Below are 14622 nucleotides of genomic sequence, written 5' to 3' on the forward strand. Positions count from 1 at the left end.
CTGCTGGAATAAAGGTTGAGTCGAAAGTGGACAATTAAGGGCGGGGAGAGGGTCCTGAGTCACACTTTGGAAAGTGAAATTAATCAGCATTAATTTTCTATAGTGTGAGAGAAAAGTAGATTTAGTGTTTAAGTCAAACAAAATAAGGTATATAAAAAGCCCCTGATTTTGCCTTTCGTTAAAAATCCAGAGAGCTTTTAGAAAATTTGTGATGGAGAAAAGAGACAAAAGAGTATTCTCTTGTGCATACTTGCAAACTATTAATTTTATTGGCCTACATCTGTTGCTGATTGTTGGTGAAGAAAGTAGTGGCTTTATTGAATGACAGTCTGTCTCAGTATGCCTTTTTTTAAAACAAAGAGGAAAAAAGCAACTCTAAAAAGAAAAAAGTCTATCAGCTTAATCGGAATATCAGCTATTTGCATCTCAGACCTGCCAAGTTGTGCTCTACTGCCCATGCTTTGATGCCACGTCATCTGAAAAATTATCAGCGCAGTCTTAATCGTAGTTTCTCCTTAATGTCCATAGCCACACAGCTGCTCTGATACTGAGATGCTGAATGTTAGGATGCCTCTTGATGGGTTAGCAGCTCTTGGGCTTCAGAGGGTCTCAGGTTGGCAGCCTTCTTTAAGTGCAATGTAAGGAGACAGAAAGAGGTGGGGATGCTGGCAGAAAGTTCAGTTGCTGATACAGTCAGCCCCGGATTCCTGAGCACTGCTCAGCACATACACTTGCAGTGCTCAGAGGCTCAGCCTCACCCAGGGTCAGGCCCTCGGATAGAAGTACAGAAAGAAGCATATTTGTTTTTCAGATCCCAAATCAAATTCACAGTACTTAAAGCTGTTTGTACTCATAAACTATGTAAATTTGATATGAAGTAACTGAGAGAAAATAAATATGCAGCCACGTGCTGCCAGGTTTTAGAGTCTGTTTTCTGACAGGTACCTCACTTCAGTACAGAGTTTCAGAGACCTAGAGAGAGTTAAAGGATTAGACAGCTTGAAGGGAAGAGATGCAATTTTTAAATGTTGCAAGATGTGGTTCTTCATGGGGATGTGAGACATTGCAAGCTAATGCACTTCATCAGCCAGGGTAAGGAAAGGTTTGTAACTGAGAGACGTTGAATACAGACATGATTAAATGCAGAATCCAGAAGGTAAAGGTGAAAGACAGAACAGCAGACCATGACTTCAAGCAGAGTAGAGAAGGAAGGACTGCTAGAATGAACGTTTGTATTTCTGACTCAATGCATTTTGCGTACTAAAGCAATAAGTAACCATAATGAAAGAAATTAGAAAAAATAACGTTTTTCTTCATTTTCGTTTTGCTTACCTTATGGGATTGATTGTATTCTTTCTCTAGGCATATACACTTAGATCCCCCTTGTATTTAAGACCCTACTAAGCAAAAGCAGAAAACCAGAAAAATCCTCATAAAATCACTATGAACATGTTTTTAAAAGCAATCAGGAAATACTAATTAAAGGGTGTTGTGTGAGCAATGAGAAGAGTTAGCAATTAGTTAAAGAAAAATGCAAGATGACAGTGCCCCATAAGCAAGATAAATAGCTAACTATGCAGTGAAACTGGCTAACATATGCTTAGTTTTTTAAGAGCTTAAGGTTGACAAAATAAGCATCCAGGAAGATAGAAAAGAAATCCTCAATTAAAGTACTGTCAAAAATAACATGAGCTATGATGAAAAATGGCTAAATGGACAAATAAACTGGGACGATGGTTGCTCTTGTGCCTCATGCAGGGCCAAGCACACTGCTAGCGCTTAATAAAGCGATGTAAAAAATCAGCTGACAACATTAAGAGTTAGCGCTAGCAAGTTGCTGTAGTTAGTGTGCAAGTTTTAACTTGGTTTTGCATATGATTTGTTGGAAGCTATTCACTTTCTCTTGTGAGGTTACTTTTCTGTTGGTTTAACAGGTTGAATTAGCTCCACCCTGGATTTAATGTCAAGGAAAGCATGAGTGAATGATTCGTCTGGGAGAGGGGAACTGGAGGATGTGGGAGGTCTGGCATCACTCTCTGGGCAGCAACAGGTTGTCTCAGCTGTGTCATTGGTCCATACCCTTGGTCTGTGCTGAAACTGAGGGGAAAAAGCCCCCTTTGCTGGTGTGACAAGGGTAAATAATATACGCAGGTGTAAACAGGAGGTTATTGGTAGGTTAACAGGTACACATCAAAGCTATTTTTGGTAGTGCATGCAAGAGAGGTGTGAAAGAAGTATAGAATAAACTAGGGATGCCTGTGAGCCTGAGAGACTTTAGACAATGGTGCATGAGAAGCTAGAAGACATATTTTTGGTTGTTTCATATAGGGAGCATGTATTCAATTAAAAGGGGGATACAGGAAATCCAGAAATGGTATATGTAATCAAGGAAACAAGTACTGTTGAAAAAATGCTTTGTCATGGAGCTTGTGGCATATCCTCCCTATGGAGAATAGTGAAGTATGGAAGTATATGCATAATATAATGAAGTATAGGTGTAATATAATGAAATATATAGTATACAAAAAGTGACTTGCAAAAACAGAAAAATATCCATCCCTAAATTCTTAGAGAAAGGAGCTATGATAAAAGGAAGCATTAAGTAGATAAATTTACAGTCTTTTAAGAAGAGTTATCAACAACCTGGGAAGAGGCTACTAAACAGACTTTTAACGGGGGTTGTAGGGATTATGTATGAAATTACTGGTTTGTGAGCTTGATTTAAACAGCGAGGAACATGAGAGAAAGGCTAATCAGAGGCATGATAGAAGAACACATAGAAAGTTTGGATTTAATGAAGGATAGAGGGCAAAGATTCACAAAGGGAGGATCATGCTTACAATTTTCAATAAAGACTATTTTGAGAGAGTAGCCACAAGTGCTGACAGAGGAGCCTATAAACATGATTTACCAGGATCTTAGCAAAGCTTTTGAAATGGTATAGCACAAAAGACTAATCTGTTGGGTGAATAAGTATGGCATTAGGGAGAGATACTTTGTTTGATTAAAAAAGAAAAGAAACACTAACTTGGGTATGGAAAGCATAGGAGTCTTGTGAATTGAAGCAGGTTAGTTGGAGGGGTGTGAATAATGGAAAGCCTTAAGAATCATTATTTGCACCAATTTTGTTGAATTTATGCAGCATATCAGTAGTCTGGAAGAAAAAAGAAGTAGTAAGGTGATGAAATTCCCTGATAGTACAAAACTGGGGAAATGTCAGAACGAAATAGGCAGGTGATAAAATTCTGAATGACTTTGACAAGGAGGTGGAGCATGGGCAGATAAGTAGCATATGCACTTAATTTTCAAGTAACATAATGAGGCTAGGGAATAGAAAAAGAAGAATGTATAGATACCTCAGACAGTCACAGGGCACAGAAGGCTAAACAGAAGGATCTTCTGCATACTTCTGAAGCACTTCTGAATAGAACTGTAAATCCTTTAGTAGAGTGGTTATTAGTTGTTTTACATTGTTTATAAAAGCAAATAAAATTCTGGACACAGAATTGAAGTACCAATTGAAAGACCATATTCTTGGGCCATTTATAAAAGCAGCAAAGCCTCATTTGATGTGACATGGACACTTTGGTCACCTTTATATAAAGAAAATTCTGAAAACTGTGAAGTGACAAGTGAGGATCAGGACAATAATTAAAGGTCTAGGTGACATTAATTATTCAAAAGGTTAGAGAGACACATGCATATGCTCTGCATGGATTGAAGGCCCAATCCGAAGCTCATTAAATGTAGTCACAGAGAAGCTTTGCATGCCAGAAGGCTTTAAATTGGTTCTGAAAAGAGGAATGCAAGGAAACAGGGATGCAAGAGGCAACCAGATTGCTATTGTGAGACACCTAGTCCAAGCAGTTACTCTTCCATGACAATTTTGAACGGCCCCATGAATGACTTGGGCCTCCAATTTGTGCTCAGTGTGTAGGGGGCAAATTGTCATGTAGGTTCTTGACAGCAGCGGGTTTAGTGAAGGTTTGTGGGCTTGTTTATTAAAGAGTTTTTAGTAAAAGATGAGACCACAATAATATAAGAAATAAAAGGAAAAAGTTAAACCACTTTCTTAATCCCATCTGATAATGTATGTGTCGCTCTCCTTTGAAACAAATCTTTGGAAGTTTTGCAGCAAGGCACAGTTTAGAGCGCAGAACAGCTTCTCCAGATACTATACTGGTCCTGCCTGAGTCCATATGGAAATGCATTGGTAAGGGTCCCCTGTGGCCCACCTTTGCTGATAGGAAATCACTCTGTAACAAGGCTTGATTTTGTGTTTGGAGGGGAGAATGGGAATGTTGTGTTTCTGTCTCTCGCGGGAGGCTGACAGGTGTCCTCTGGCAAACGCAGTGGTGGCAGGTGAGGGTGTAAGTGCCCTCAGCTGTCCACCCTTCGTCACTGTGTGGAGCTGAGGTGCCCTGGGCTGTGAGCTGGGGCGGCGAGGCCCGGGTGCCCGCTCTGTCCCACTGAGTCCTCCGCAGGCAGAGGTGACTCGGGCAGAGGGGCAGGGAGCTCAGCCAGGCTTCCTCGCTGCAAACAGCTGCGGCAAGGCAAGGACGGCTGGCACAGCCCCGTGCTGCTTTCTCTGCGGAGCCATCTTGTATCACAGAGGGCTAGAGGCACTCGAGAGAGATTCAAATGCCTCCTCGAGTCTCAACCCGATTTTTCTCCTGTGCTACATAAGTGCTGCAGGGCTTCTTCCCCAGCTATCCAGGCAAGGGACATGGAGCTGCAGTACCCCAGGGCTCATTTCTGCCTTCTTCCCCCAAGTTTCCCCTTTGAGGGAACAGGGAGTGAGGAGGGGCCGGGTCTCCCCCGGGATCTCACCCGGGTAGGGAATTGGGACCAGCCATGAAGCACATCAGGACCCAGGAGCTCCTGTGAGCCGTTGAGTCCCATGGTTCTGACAAAGCTTGCGAGACTAAGGTGTAACTTGCAGCGAAAAAGGACTTCCTTAGAATGCAAAACATATGAATATGTACGTGGGTTTTGTTCAGCATAGTGTGAAAATGGCTGGGTTTGATCATTTGAAAATCTAGGAGTAAATGGAATTTACTGTGAGTTTGCTTTTAAAGTAAAAACTTAACCATGCACAAGTTTAGACACTTTGAGATGAATGTGTGTTGAGCTGATAAAAGTTGATGTCAACATTTTAGTGTATGTTTGGAAACAAAAAAGAACTAGTGTTTGATCAAGCAGCAGTCACAAAAACATTCTCTCCTTCATGATAAAAAGAAAACATCTGTGTACGATTCTGCAAATATGTCAGATCATTTTGAAGAGGCTAGTAAGTGCTAGTAAATTATATTTTTGTTGTTGTTGTCAAGCGACTTTGTTTTTTGGCATTAGACTTCAAAAAAAAAAAACCAAACCCAACCTTTGTATGTGTGTCATTATGTACATCAGTCATAATTTTGCCGACAATTCTTGACATGCAGTCTGCGTTGCTGTGCTAACAAGAGAAAAGACCAGCCATTAAGTTTATGTTTCTTTGTTTTTGAACAAAGTCACATATCAGGAATAATGCTAGGGGTATGCTAATAAACAATATATAGTGCCAGTCATCAGGGAGTAAGAAATATTTTCTAACTAGTTCTAAAGGGAAACAATGTTTTAAAAAAAGGGAGAGTGATTGTTATTTATGCAATATTGTTGTTCTATATGTCAGCATCAAAAAGCATCTTGTAAAGAGCTTAGCATAATAAATCATTGATCGTGACTGTCATTATTTAGATGTCTTTGATAGATCTAGATGTAGTACAGTAAGGTTAAATCTACTAACATATAATATGAAATCCTTAGACTGAATCTGAATTTCTACCAATGTTACCAGTATTGTCACAACAACAAAAAAGAGAAAAAGTGTTGTATCTTTGAAAAAAGCAGTCTTTACAAATTGTAACTGTAAAGTTAAATCAACGCAGATTTGTTTTCTGGATGCCCATTGATTTTGTTTGTCTACATAAGAATTTAACTTGGTCACATTTCAGAAAACTAAAGTTGATTTACATGAAAAATGGCAAAAAAGGCTTATGATTGTTTCCACCGAGAAGCAACACTACACATTTTGTTATTGTCATCAGGAAAATTAAAATAGCCTCTGTGTATGAGAAGCAATGGGAGATTTGTAAAAAAGAGCAAACAGGAACACTTAATTTCAGAGTTGACTTCGATTATTCACTAATTTTTCAGTTAACTTGGTAAGACAAAATGACATATCTTTAAAAAGTCTTTATATACCTGCCTACAGGCTTGAAGTAGAAACATACTTAGTGAATGAGCATTTTAACTGTCTGGGGCAGGGCATCTGAATTTACATGCCAATAACAAATTCAGCATGTATTTAATAATGTTTAGAGTCAGGGAGGAAAAAAAAAAACAAACACAACTTTTTTTTAAATATAATTGATAATACCAGCTGTATAACACTCTTCAGAAGTTAAATACATGCAAGACATGCTGTATTTTTGATGCACATTATCCAGTGAACCCTACTTCTTCCCCAACTAATATATATGCGATCTGCAATGTACTAAATCTGTGCCAGTTTTTTGTGACTTTACATTCTTTAAAAAATATATGGGTTTTGTTTTTTTTTTTTTTTCTTTTTGCTGAAGTAGGCAAGGTGCCTATGGCTGTACACAAAGATACATGTCTCTCGAGTTCCTGCCTTGATGTGGCAGTTCAGGGCTTACCTTGCCTTCATTACATCTTCAAAACAACAATTGAGCTCTCCAGGACTGTTACCTTAGGACTTGAGTCCTTGATACTACAATTATACAGTTGAATAATTTTATGAATCTGACTTGTCTCATTAGATGCCTGGATAACTGCAGATTTTAAGTCTTATGATGAAAAACCAAAATCTTACTTCTGAATATACTCTTTAGTTTTCACTTCTAAAGCAGTGCTTTCCAGTATCAAATCTCTGGCCAATTCAGGTCAAGAAAAACAATAAGAGAAAATAAAATCACATTCTTATGATGTTGAAATGTCTTGGACAAGTGACATACCTTGTAGAAAAGTGAAATAGCAGATATTTTTTGAAAGACACCAAGACACAAATGAAAAACTTCTGCTCTGCACCAAGGAGAGCAGAGTAATGCATTTCCTAGTTTATAATGAAATTTGATCTCTATACACCATGATTTTTAAGTAAGTCAGGCCCAGTGTAATGTGGCCAGAAGGATTGCTCTCTGGCTAGTTTCCAGCCAGCCTTCCCAGTTTTAGCACAGGCTTGCCAATAGATATTGAAGCAACTGCCGGATACAGTAACCATTTGTCCAGACTAGCAGGGATTTTTCCTTCCTTGAAAGATGGCAACCTGATGGACCATTTAAAATGTATGGTGCACAGGAGAATCTGCAGCCCAGTTGAGAATGAGGGAGAAGCAGATTTCTGATTTTTGTGTTCTGTTCCTGGCTTCTTCCCAGTTCTGTAGTGGGCCTAATCCATTGGTATAAAATGAAGGATTCACATTGATTTCAGTGCTGTTTGGATCACATCCCACATATCCTCATTGCATTTTCCCTTCCGTGAATATAAAGCTGGTGTTTTAGCAATGCTGGTCTGTCCATGTAGTTAGGAAGCTGAAAAAAACCAATCTCTACAGAGTTCAGGAAACTCAGATAAAAGGTACTATGGAACTGCAGAGTGTTGTTTTTTAATATTAATAATTAAGCCTTAATGAAAACACTGCTGGAGAGCTTTAAATAACCACTTTGAACTCAGTATTTTGAGTTGTAATGAAATGGTTCCAACTGTATGTTTCAGTAAATTTTATCTACCCTTGTTTCTTTAGAAGAAGACCTACCAGTGCATCAAATGTCAGATGGTTTTCTACAATGAATGGGATATCCAAGTTCATGTTGCAAACCACATGATTGGTAAGTGAAGCACTAAAACTTCTCAAAGACAGATAGCCATTTCTCTTACTCATAATCATCATTGCCTCTAAAATTAAACAGTTAAGGAGAAATTAATTGCATCCATCAATGATTAACCTAGGCATGATTGATTTTTTTATTCATATTATTAGACTTGATAAAGCATTAGCATAGTTTATTTTCTGCAAGGGCTAGTTTAGACTTCTGCAGAGAATTACATATCCACTGCCAGTCAAAACTCAGGTGATTAGCAAATTAAACTTCTAATCATTTTTGCATTATTGAAAACAAACTAACAGGAATGGTTAATGAACTGGATGTTAGCTTTCCGTAGAGTTTTAGACAGGTTTTAATTTCTGAAGTTATTATGGTAATGACACTACTGTGTACTTCTCAAGCACCTTGGTACCAAAATCAAAACTGGCGAGTTTTTGTCATTAGAAAACATAGATAATTCAAATGGCCATAAAATAGTATTGTTTGTTGTGTTTGAGCAGTCTGAAAAAAAAATCCTGAGTGTATCTGTATACAATTAAGTACTATAATTTATTATTAAAAAATAAGGAACTGTGGTATTCAGTAGTGGAATCTGCTTTTTAAGGTACAGGCATTTAAAGAAGTCTTTTAGGATTCCTGAATCCAAGCCTGGCTTGATGTTTACAAGGCTGTTACAGTTGTAAATTGGAATAAAATAAAAGCTGCTTTTTCTTTGATATTCATATTTTCCTATTATTTGCTTATTCCCCTAGGATTACCCATAATGTTTTCAATTTGGTAACCACTCAGTAATAGCACTAAGAGTTCTATCAGCCAATTAAATTTATCAAGCACATCATTTGCCTGCTAATAAGATAACATTGCCAGGGTTGTCTCATTTTGTTTTTAGCCTCTTTTCCAAATTTTACTTTTCAAGACAGAGATGGATACCATTGATTTTATACTCCTGCTTCCCTTATGCTGTTTTTTTTGCTATAATAATAGAAAAGCATGCAAAGCACAGACCAGACAATACGGTATAGAAGTCAGGAATTACATATCCAACAGAATAAAATTTGCTGGTTTTTTTTTCATTTGATAACTTTAAAATACTTATCTTGATGCTTATTTTTTTTTTAATTTGAAGGTAACATGCATGTTTTTTCCATGAGCGCTAGTAATTTGGCTGCATTGTAGAAGAAAGTTACCTACCAAAACTAAATAGCCCATTTTTCTGGGTACTTTATTAATAAGTTTTAATACATTTAGAGCATGAACATTTTATATCCTTTTCTTAAAATTTAATAAACACAAATGATGAACAGGTTTTGTAAAGGAGCAAAGCTATTTGCCTGTTGGATTAAGCCTTAGTTTTGATATTTTGTGTCTTTGGGGGAGAAGTAATTTGAACTGCTTCACAGTATTCAATCTGGGTCAGTAACATGGAATTTAAAAGTAGGTTACCAACAACAGAACTCATCATTTTTGCTGTTTTCTTTGAATCCAGTGTTTGACATGTTTGTAATTGTAGCATGTAGTGACACTGAAACATCACAGGGAATACGGACACTGTGGGTAAGGGGTGATGCTGGAATGGCAGAGTGGTGTGTTTGCTTGTCACCCACTTGTGCCTCCAGGTGCCTCACATTTCCAGAACGGGAGTCCACTTCTTTCATGAAATCCTCGTATTTTCTTTTGTTTTCTATATTTTCTGGATGAGTTTAAATAAAGGGTCAGAATGGGAGGAGAGAAAGGAGGAGAGAGTCAGTAAAGCAGGACAAATCCAGTTAGCTAGCTTCAGCCTGCAGATCTGAAAAGACAGATTTTCTTAAACTGAGCTGTTAACTGCCTATGTTTTATTTCTAAAAGCTGGATGAGGCTGAATGAGAAAGAATCTTTTAAAAAATATTTAATTGTTTTGTCTGTGTTGTATCTAATCATGCATGATATTGCTTCATGACATAACCATAGTGACACAGATTTAAACGTGCTTAATATAAAATCTTCCCAGTGAAATAAAGGAGCTTGCAAAACATGCAGGGAGATTTGCCGGTCATGCTTGTGGTAATCTGTGTTCAGTGGAAGATTCTTATCTGCACTGCCAGACTTAACAGTGCAGCTCCTAATGATGTAGCCTCGATTAAGCAAATGCAAGGAGATTTTGTGTTGGGGTGGAGTGAAAGGAATACCAACGTTCCGGAGAGTTTTGAATGTGACCTCGGAATTGAAGCACAGGGAAAAATAATTTCTGATCTCCAATTCTGTTAGCCTTCTCACCACTAATTGGATTTTTCCTTAGCTATCTTTCTAATTTCACTCTCCCCCCTCCCCTTTAATTTATATCATTGTTCACAGGCCTTTATCCAAGACTGTATTCTGTCTAGAGAGAAAGGTTAAGTGGTGACATCAAGCTATTTAAAATTTGCCTTAGTTTACGTGCGTCTGTAGGTAGGCTTATAGTATTCCTATATAATACAAAAAGCATGCATGCCAACACACTTGTGTGAATATATATAATATGTAACCCATATGTATATAGCCATAGATACCTGCATGCATATCACTATGTAGATTGAAAAATATATTGGATGAAACACTTAATTGAATATTGATTCATTGACATCACACATTTACCAAACAAAAAAACCTCGTTTTCTAAACACATTGGTCCTTACCTTTTTTACATATATCTGATAAAATATGTCTTCTTGCCCTGCTTTCCTAGTAGGAGATTGGCAGAACAAGATGTTGTGTCTTAGCTGCTCTGGGGAAGGGGAAGTGTGAAAGCTTTGGGAAGAGAGAGAGAAAAAAAGAAGGACTTTAAATGCGAGGGAGAGGGAAGGTAATCTGGGAAGGCAGGCGTTAAAAGTCAAACAGTGTGATAATCCCTAGATCAAATGTAGGGGCAATAAATGCCTTTACAGACATCATCACACAGTGTCAGGAACTGTTATTTCCTCTCATAGTGAAATGTTAGCATTATCTGTGTTGCAGTTATTCATGGATGTAGTGTCTTCTTACCTCAAGGACACCATAATCATAATTCAGGAAAGAGAGAAAAGGGGAGGCAGCTGGGACATGGGACAAAGAAGAAGGTGGAAAATCTGCCAAACTCTGATGAGACATGGGTGGGAACCGCTGACAGAGGTACATGCTCAGCCAGCTGAGGGAAACAGTTGCTACTCTCCATCTTTTTAGCAGTTTAGGAGCCTAGAAAAGTTGATGGTGTCCCATCTAATTACTGTACCCCTTGAACAAAATCCCCCGATGTAAACTGAGTTCATGTTGCTAATATCCACAGAGAGAAGTTGCATTATGGAAGGTCACTGAGGCAAAGATATGTTTATAAAACCCCAGTGTGAAACTTAGACTTTTAAATAAGGCAACCAGAATTACTTTGTTGGCTAAAATAGCTCCACCGAGGGTAGGTATTTTTAGGTTGTGTGTATGTGTGTGTTTTTGTCTAATCAAATATAATCTCAACTAGACATTTAGCAGGGGAAGAGGGATTAGAGGCTATTTGAAAAGCCTCTTACTCTTCTTTGTTAGGAGAGTATATAGTGTTTTTACAGATTTTATTATACATTTCCATCAATTCAACAAGAGGGATTATGCCACCTAATGGAAAATAAAATCTGCAGACAACCCAGTGAAGTGTAACTTTAAGTATCTTTGACAACAATGCAATTTACATTCATTATTATACAAGTTATATATTAAAAAGATGTCATAGGGATGGCTTTTTTTCAGTAACTACATGTTCATAACTTCTAGAACTTCCCATGTTAAAACTATTCTGCAGCCTTTAATCAAGTCTTCCCAACATCTTTGTGATGGGACAGAGCAATAAGCCTGTTCTGTTGAATAGATGAGGGCAAAAAGGCAAAGAAATAGAATTCCTTGCTTGCGTTGAGTGAAAGTACAGGAGTTCTGACAGCCAGATCTGTCCACACATTTCTAGACACCGTGCTTCATCAAGCAACACCCACGTTTGCTTAAACTACACACTGATTCAAGCTTAGGCTAGGGGATGCCAGCGGACAGAAAGCGAGGCAAACCGTGGGCTTTTTCAAATAGGCTCTATGTTTAGGCATTATTTTAAATCTAGATGTAAGCATGTACTTCTGTTTGGAGAATCGTGAGAATGATTGCCAAATGAAAACATGTTTGTTAGTGTGTGAATTGAAATTTGTTGGTAAAACAATTTCTCAGCTTTTGAATGAGAAAGGAGGAAATGTAAATCCAGGCGTGTTTCATGTAGGTTTAGGAATACTGCCATAAAAGGTAATTCTTCAGCCACCTTCTTTCTTTTAACTTCCCCTCCAGGTAGAATAGCTTTTTAGCAGTTTTCTTTGAGAAAATTCTATTTTTGGGTGCATGGTGTCTGTGGAAAAGAGGGAGGCTTTCTGGCATCCCTTTGTTTTCATCACATAGTTTACAGTTGGCATTTGACCTGAGAGGGTAGGAAGAGAGTCTGCCATTGTTTGTGTTCTGTTTGCTGCACTCTACTGCTCCTCCTATTATTTTCCCTGTTATTTTAAGCAGACAAGCTAAACATTGTTTTTTCTTCCACTGATTCCTTTACATCTGTAGTATCTGATGCAGTTCAGTGTAAGTAAACTGTTACCGTAACAGTTGCCTAGGATTTTGCACACATGCACATACAGAGTGGCTCAGAACCGGGGGAGTTCGGACATGTTTAACTCAGAAAAGGAATTACTCCATATAAAATTATGAGGCTCAACAGCACTAGTGTAAATTTGTAAGGGCTCTGAGAAAAGTGCTGTTAGGCATGAGATAATGTAAAGAGATGACATTGCCAAGAACTATTTATGAAGAGCTTAATTTTTTTCACTCTGATAATTCTTGACCAATAATTACCAGCTTCTAATTATCTATTTTAGTTAGAAAGAAATCTCTATCACTATGGAGGTTGGCATTGCAACTAGCGCATAAATCCCCAAAGAGGTAAATGTGTTCCAAACAGCCACAAACAACTGTCTCATGAAACATAGTGAGCAAATTGCGAGCCGCTGGCTGTGCACAACAGAGCAGCACATTTACCATTGAGGACTGATCAGGCTGACAAAGAGAATGATAAAAGGGGGAAACAGCCACAATCTTTGTAGTTTGCTGCTACTTTGGTCGATGAAGAAAGCAAGCCCCAGTGTCATAGCAAGAGCCACTACCCCTCTGAAGAGTTGGGGAGCAAAGGAGAAGGGTGTTATGGTCAGGATTCAGTACCTTTTTTTCAATCCTACTTTTGACAATTTCCATATAGGTCATTTCTGATAAGTAAGCAGACTTTTCTTTCTTTAACCTTTTCAGTAACATATATAAACCACATCTTGTGAAGTCTGTTATGGTGAGGGGGGGAGCTTGTTGGTGAGGGGAGGATGCTGTGTAGCATTGAGTGAGGTAGCAGGTGTGAGCAGGAGGACGAAATGAAGGGAAAGAAAAAAAGATGCCGAGCACCAAAGTTAGGAAGCAAATGGGAAAACGGGGCGAAGCAACCTTGCAGTTGACAAGAATACTAGTTTCCACCAGCAAATAATTAAACCCCAAGTAAACAAATATATAGTGGAACAATTGTAATTTTGTAATAAGAGTATATAGAAGGTGAGAGCTAACATTCGAATTTCTCTACAAAGAAATTTTGCAGCTGTGTTTCACAATAACAAGCAGTATGTAACCATTAGAAGATGTAAAGACACGTTTTAGTGCTACTCATGATTTTTGATTTTTTCAGTGACAGTGATATAAGTATATTATATGTATATATGCTTGTGTGTTGTGTGGATATGCATGTTTGCATTATGCATGTATTAACTGCATGCATAATAAACCTATAAAAATAAATCAACTTATTTGCCTCACATTTGTGCAGTGTACGTTACAATATATGTGGACAACACCACTGATGTCAAGACAAAGGAAATACCTCAGTGGGCTTTCTGGAGCCCAAGAAAATTTTAGTCTGGTTGTAATAGCATGTGTCATTCACACATTTGTCTAATGCCTACGGTCATTAAACCCCATGATTTTCCTTTCACTTACGCAAAAAGCTGTGCTGGGCAACTCATACTTGTTGCACCATGTTGACCTCAAGTAATGCATCTTCAGAATGTCAGTTCAATTGCTCTACAATAAAACTGGCATTGTGAAGTCCCTCTTACCCGAGGTTCAGACAAAAAGAATCCAAAGATATGCAAAGGTATGCATCTACATATTAGAGGTGGAAGGAGGTGGAGGCTTCCTTTTGTTGGTCATCTTTCACTGATTCCTGAGTAGTAAGAAATGGAAATTGTCAGTTTATAGTGAAGAGTCAGATCATACCCTCTTAGCATCAGAAAACCATTTGGATGCCTGGGAATCTCCTATTTGCAGGCAGATCTGGCAAGAAGTTGTCTAAAAGTTAGAGGAAACTTGGTCACCTTGTCTGCAAAATGAGGAGATGTAATTGAAATACCCCAGAAAAACAGCATTTGGAGTTAAATCTGAGGAAACATAGTTTTATTTTGTGAGGAGCTGGGTTACAAAATAGACGAAATCTGGGCTGTTTAATACTAACAGGAAGCTACTCTCCTGTGGGCAATGCTGGCTTATTTGAAAAGCCCATAAAGGGTTTCTGCATGGACCATACAAAAGGGATACTTTCTCTTTAATAGCCATCTGTACAGGAGAGATGAGAAGTGGGCCAGGTCATCTCTCCTCAGCTGTCATGATATTAACGTAGGTAATGGAGCAAGCTCTGCGT

General features: G+C 38.2%; 1 protein-coding gene across 9 annotated transcripts in view; it reads left to right on the forward strand.

Moving 5' to 3' along the window:
* Window positions 1–14622, forward strand: part of ZNF521 (zinc finger protein 521) — a 235603-nt gene that overhangs the window by 107098 nt on the left and 113883 nt on the right. For all 9 annotated transcript variants that reach the window (XM_042797980.1, XM_042797985.1, XM_042797981.1 and 6 more), the window contains one exon: window positions 7805–7889. In XM_042797980.1, coding sequence (XP_042653914.1) covers window positions 7805–7889 — 85 coding nt within the window. The remainder of the gene's footprint in view (window positions 1–7804; window positions 7890–14622) is intronic.

This window comes from Tyto alba, unplaced genomic scaffold (assembly GCF_018691265.1).
Source record: "Tyto alba isolate M040663 unplaced genomic scaffold, T.alba_DEE_v4.0 Super-Scaffold_27, whole genome shotgun sequence".
In the NCBI taxonomy this organism is placed as follows: Eukaryota; Metazoa; Chordata; class Aves; order Strigiformes; family Tytonidae; genus Tyto; species Tyto alba.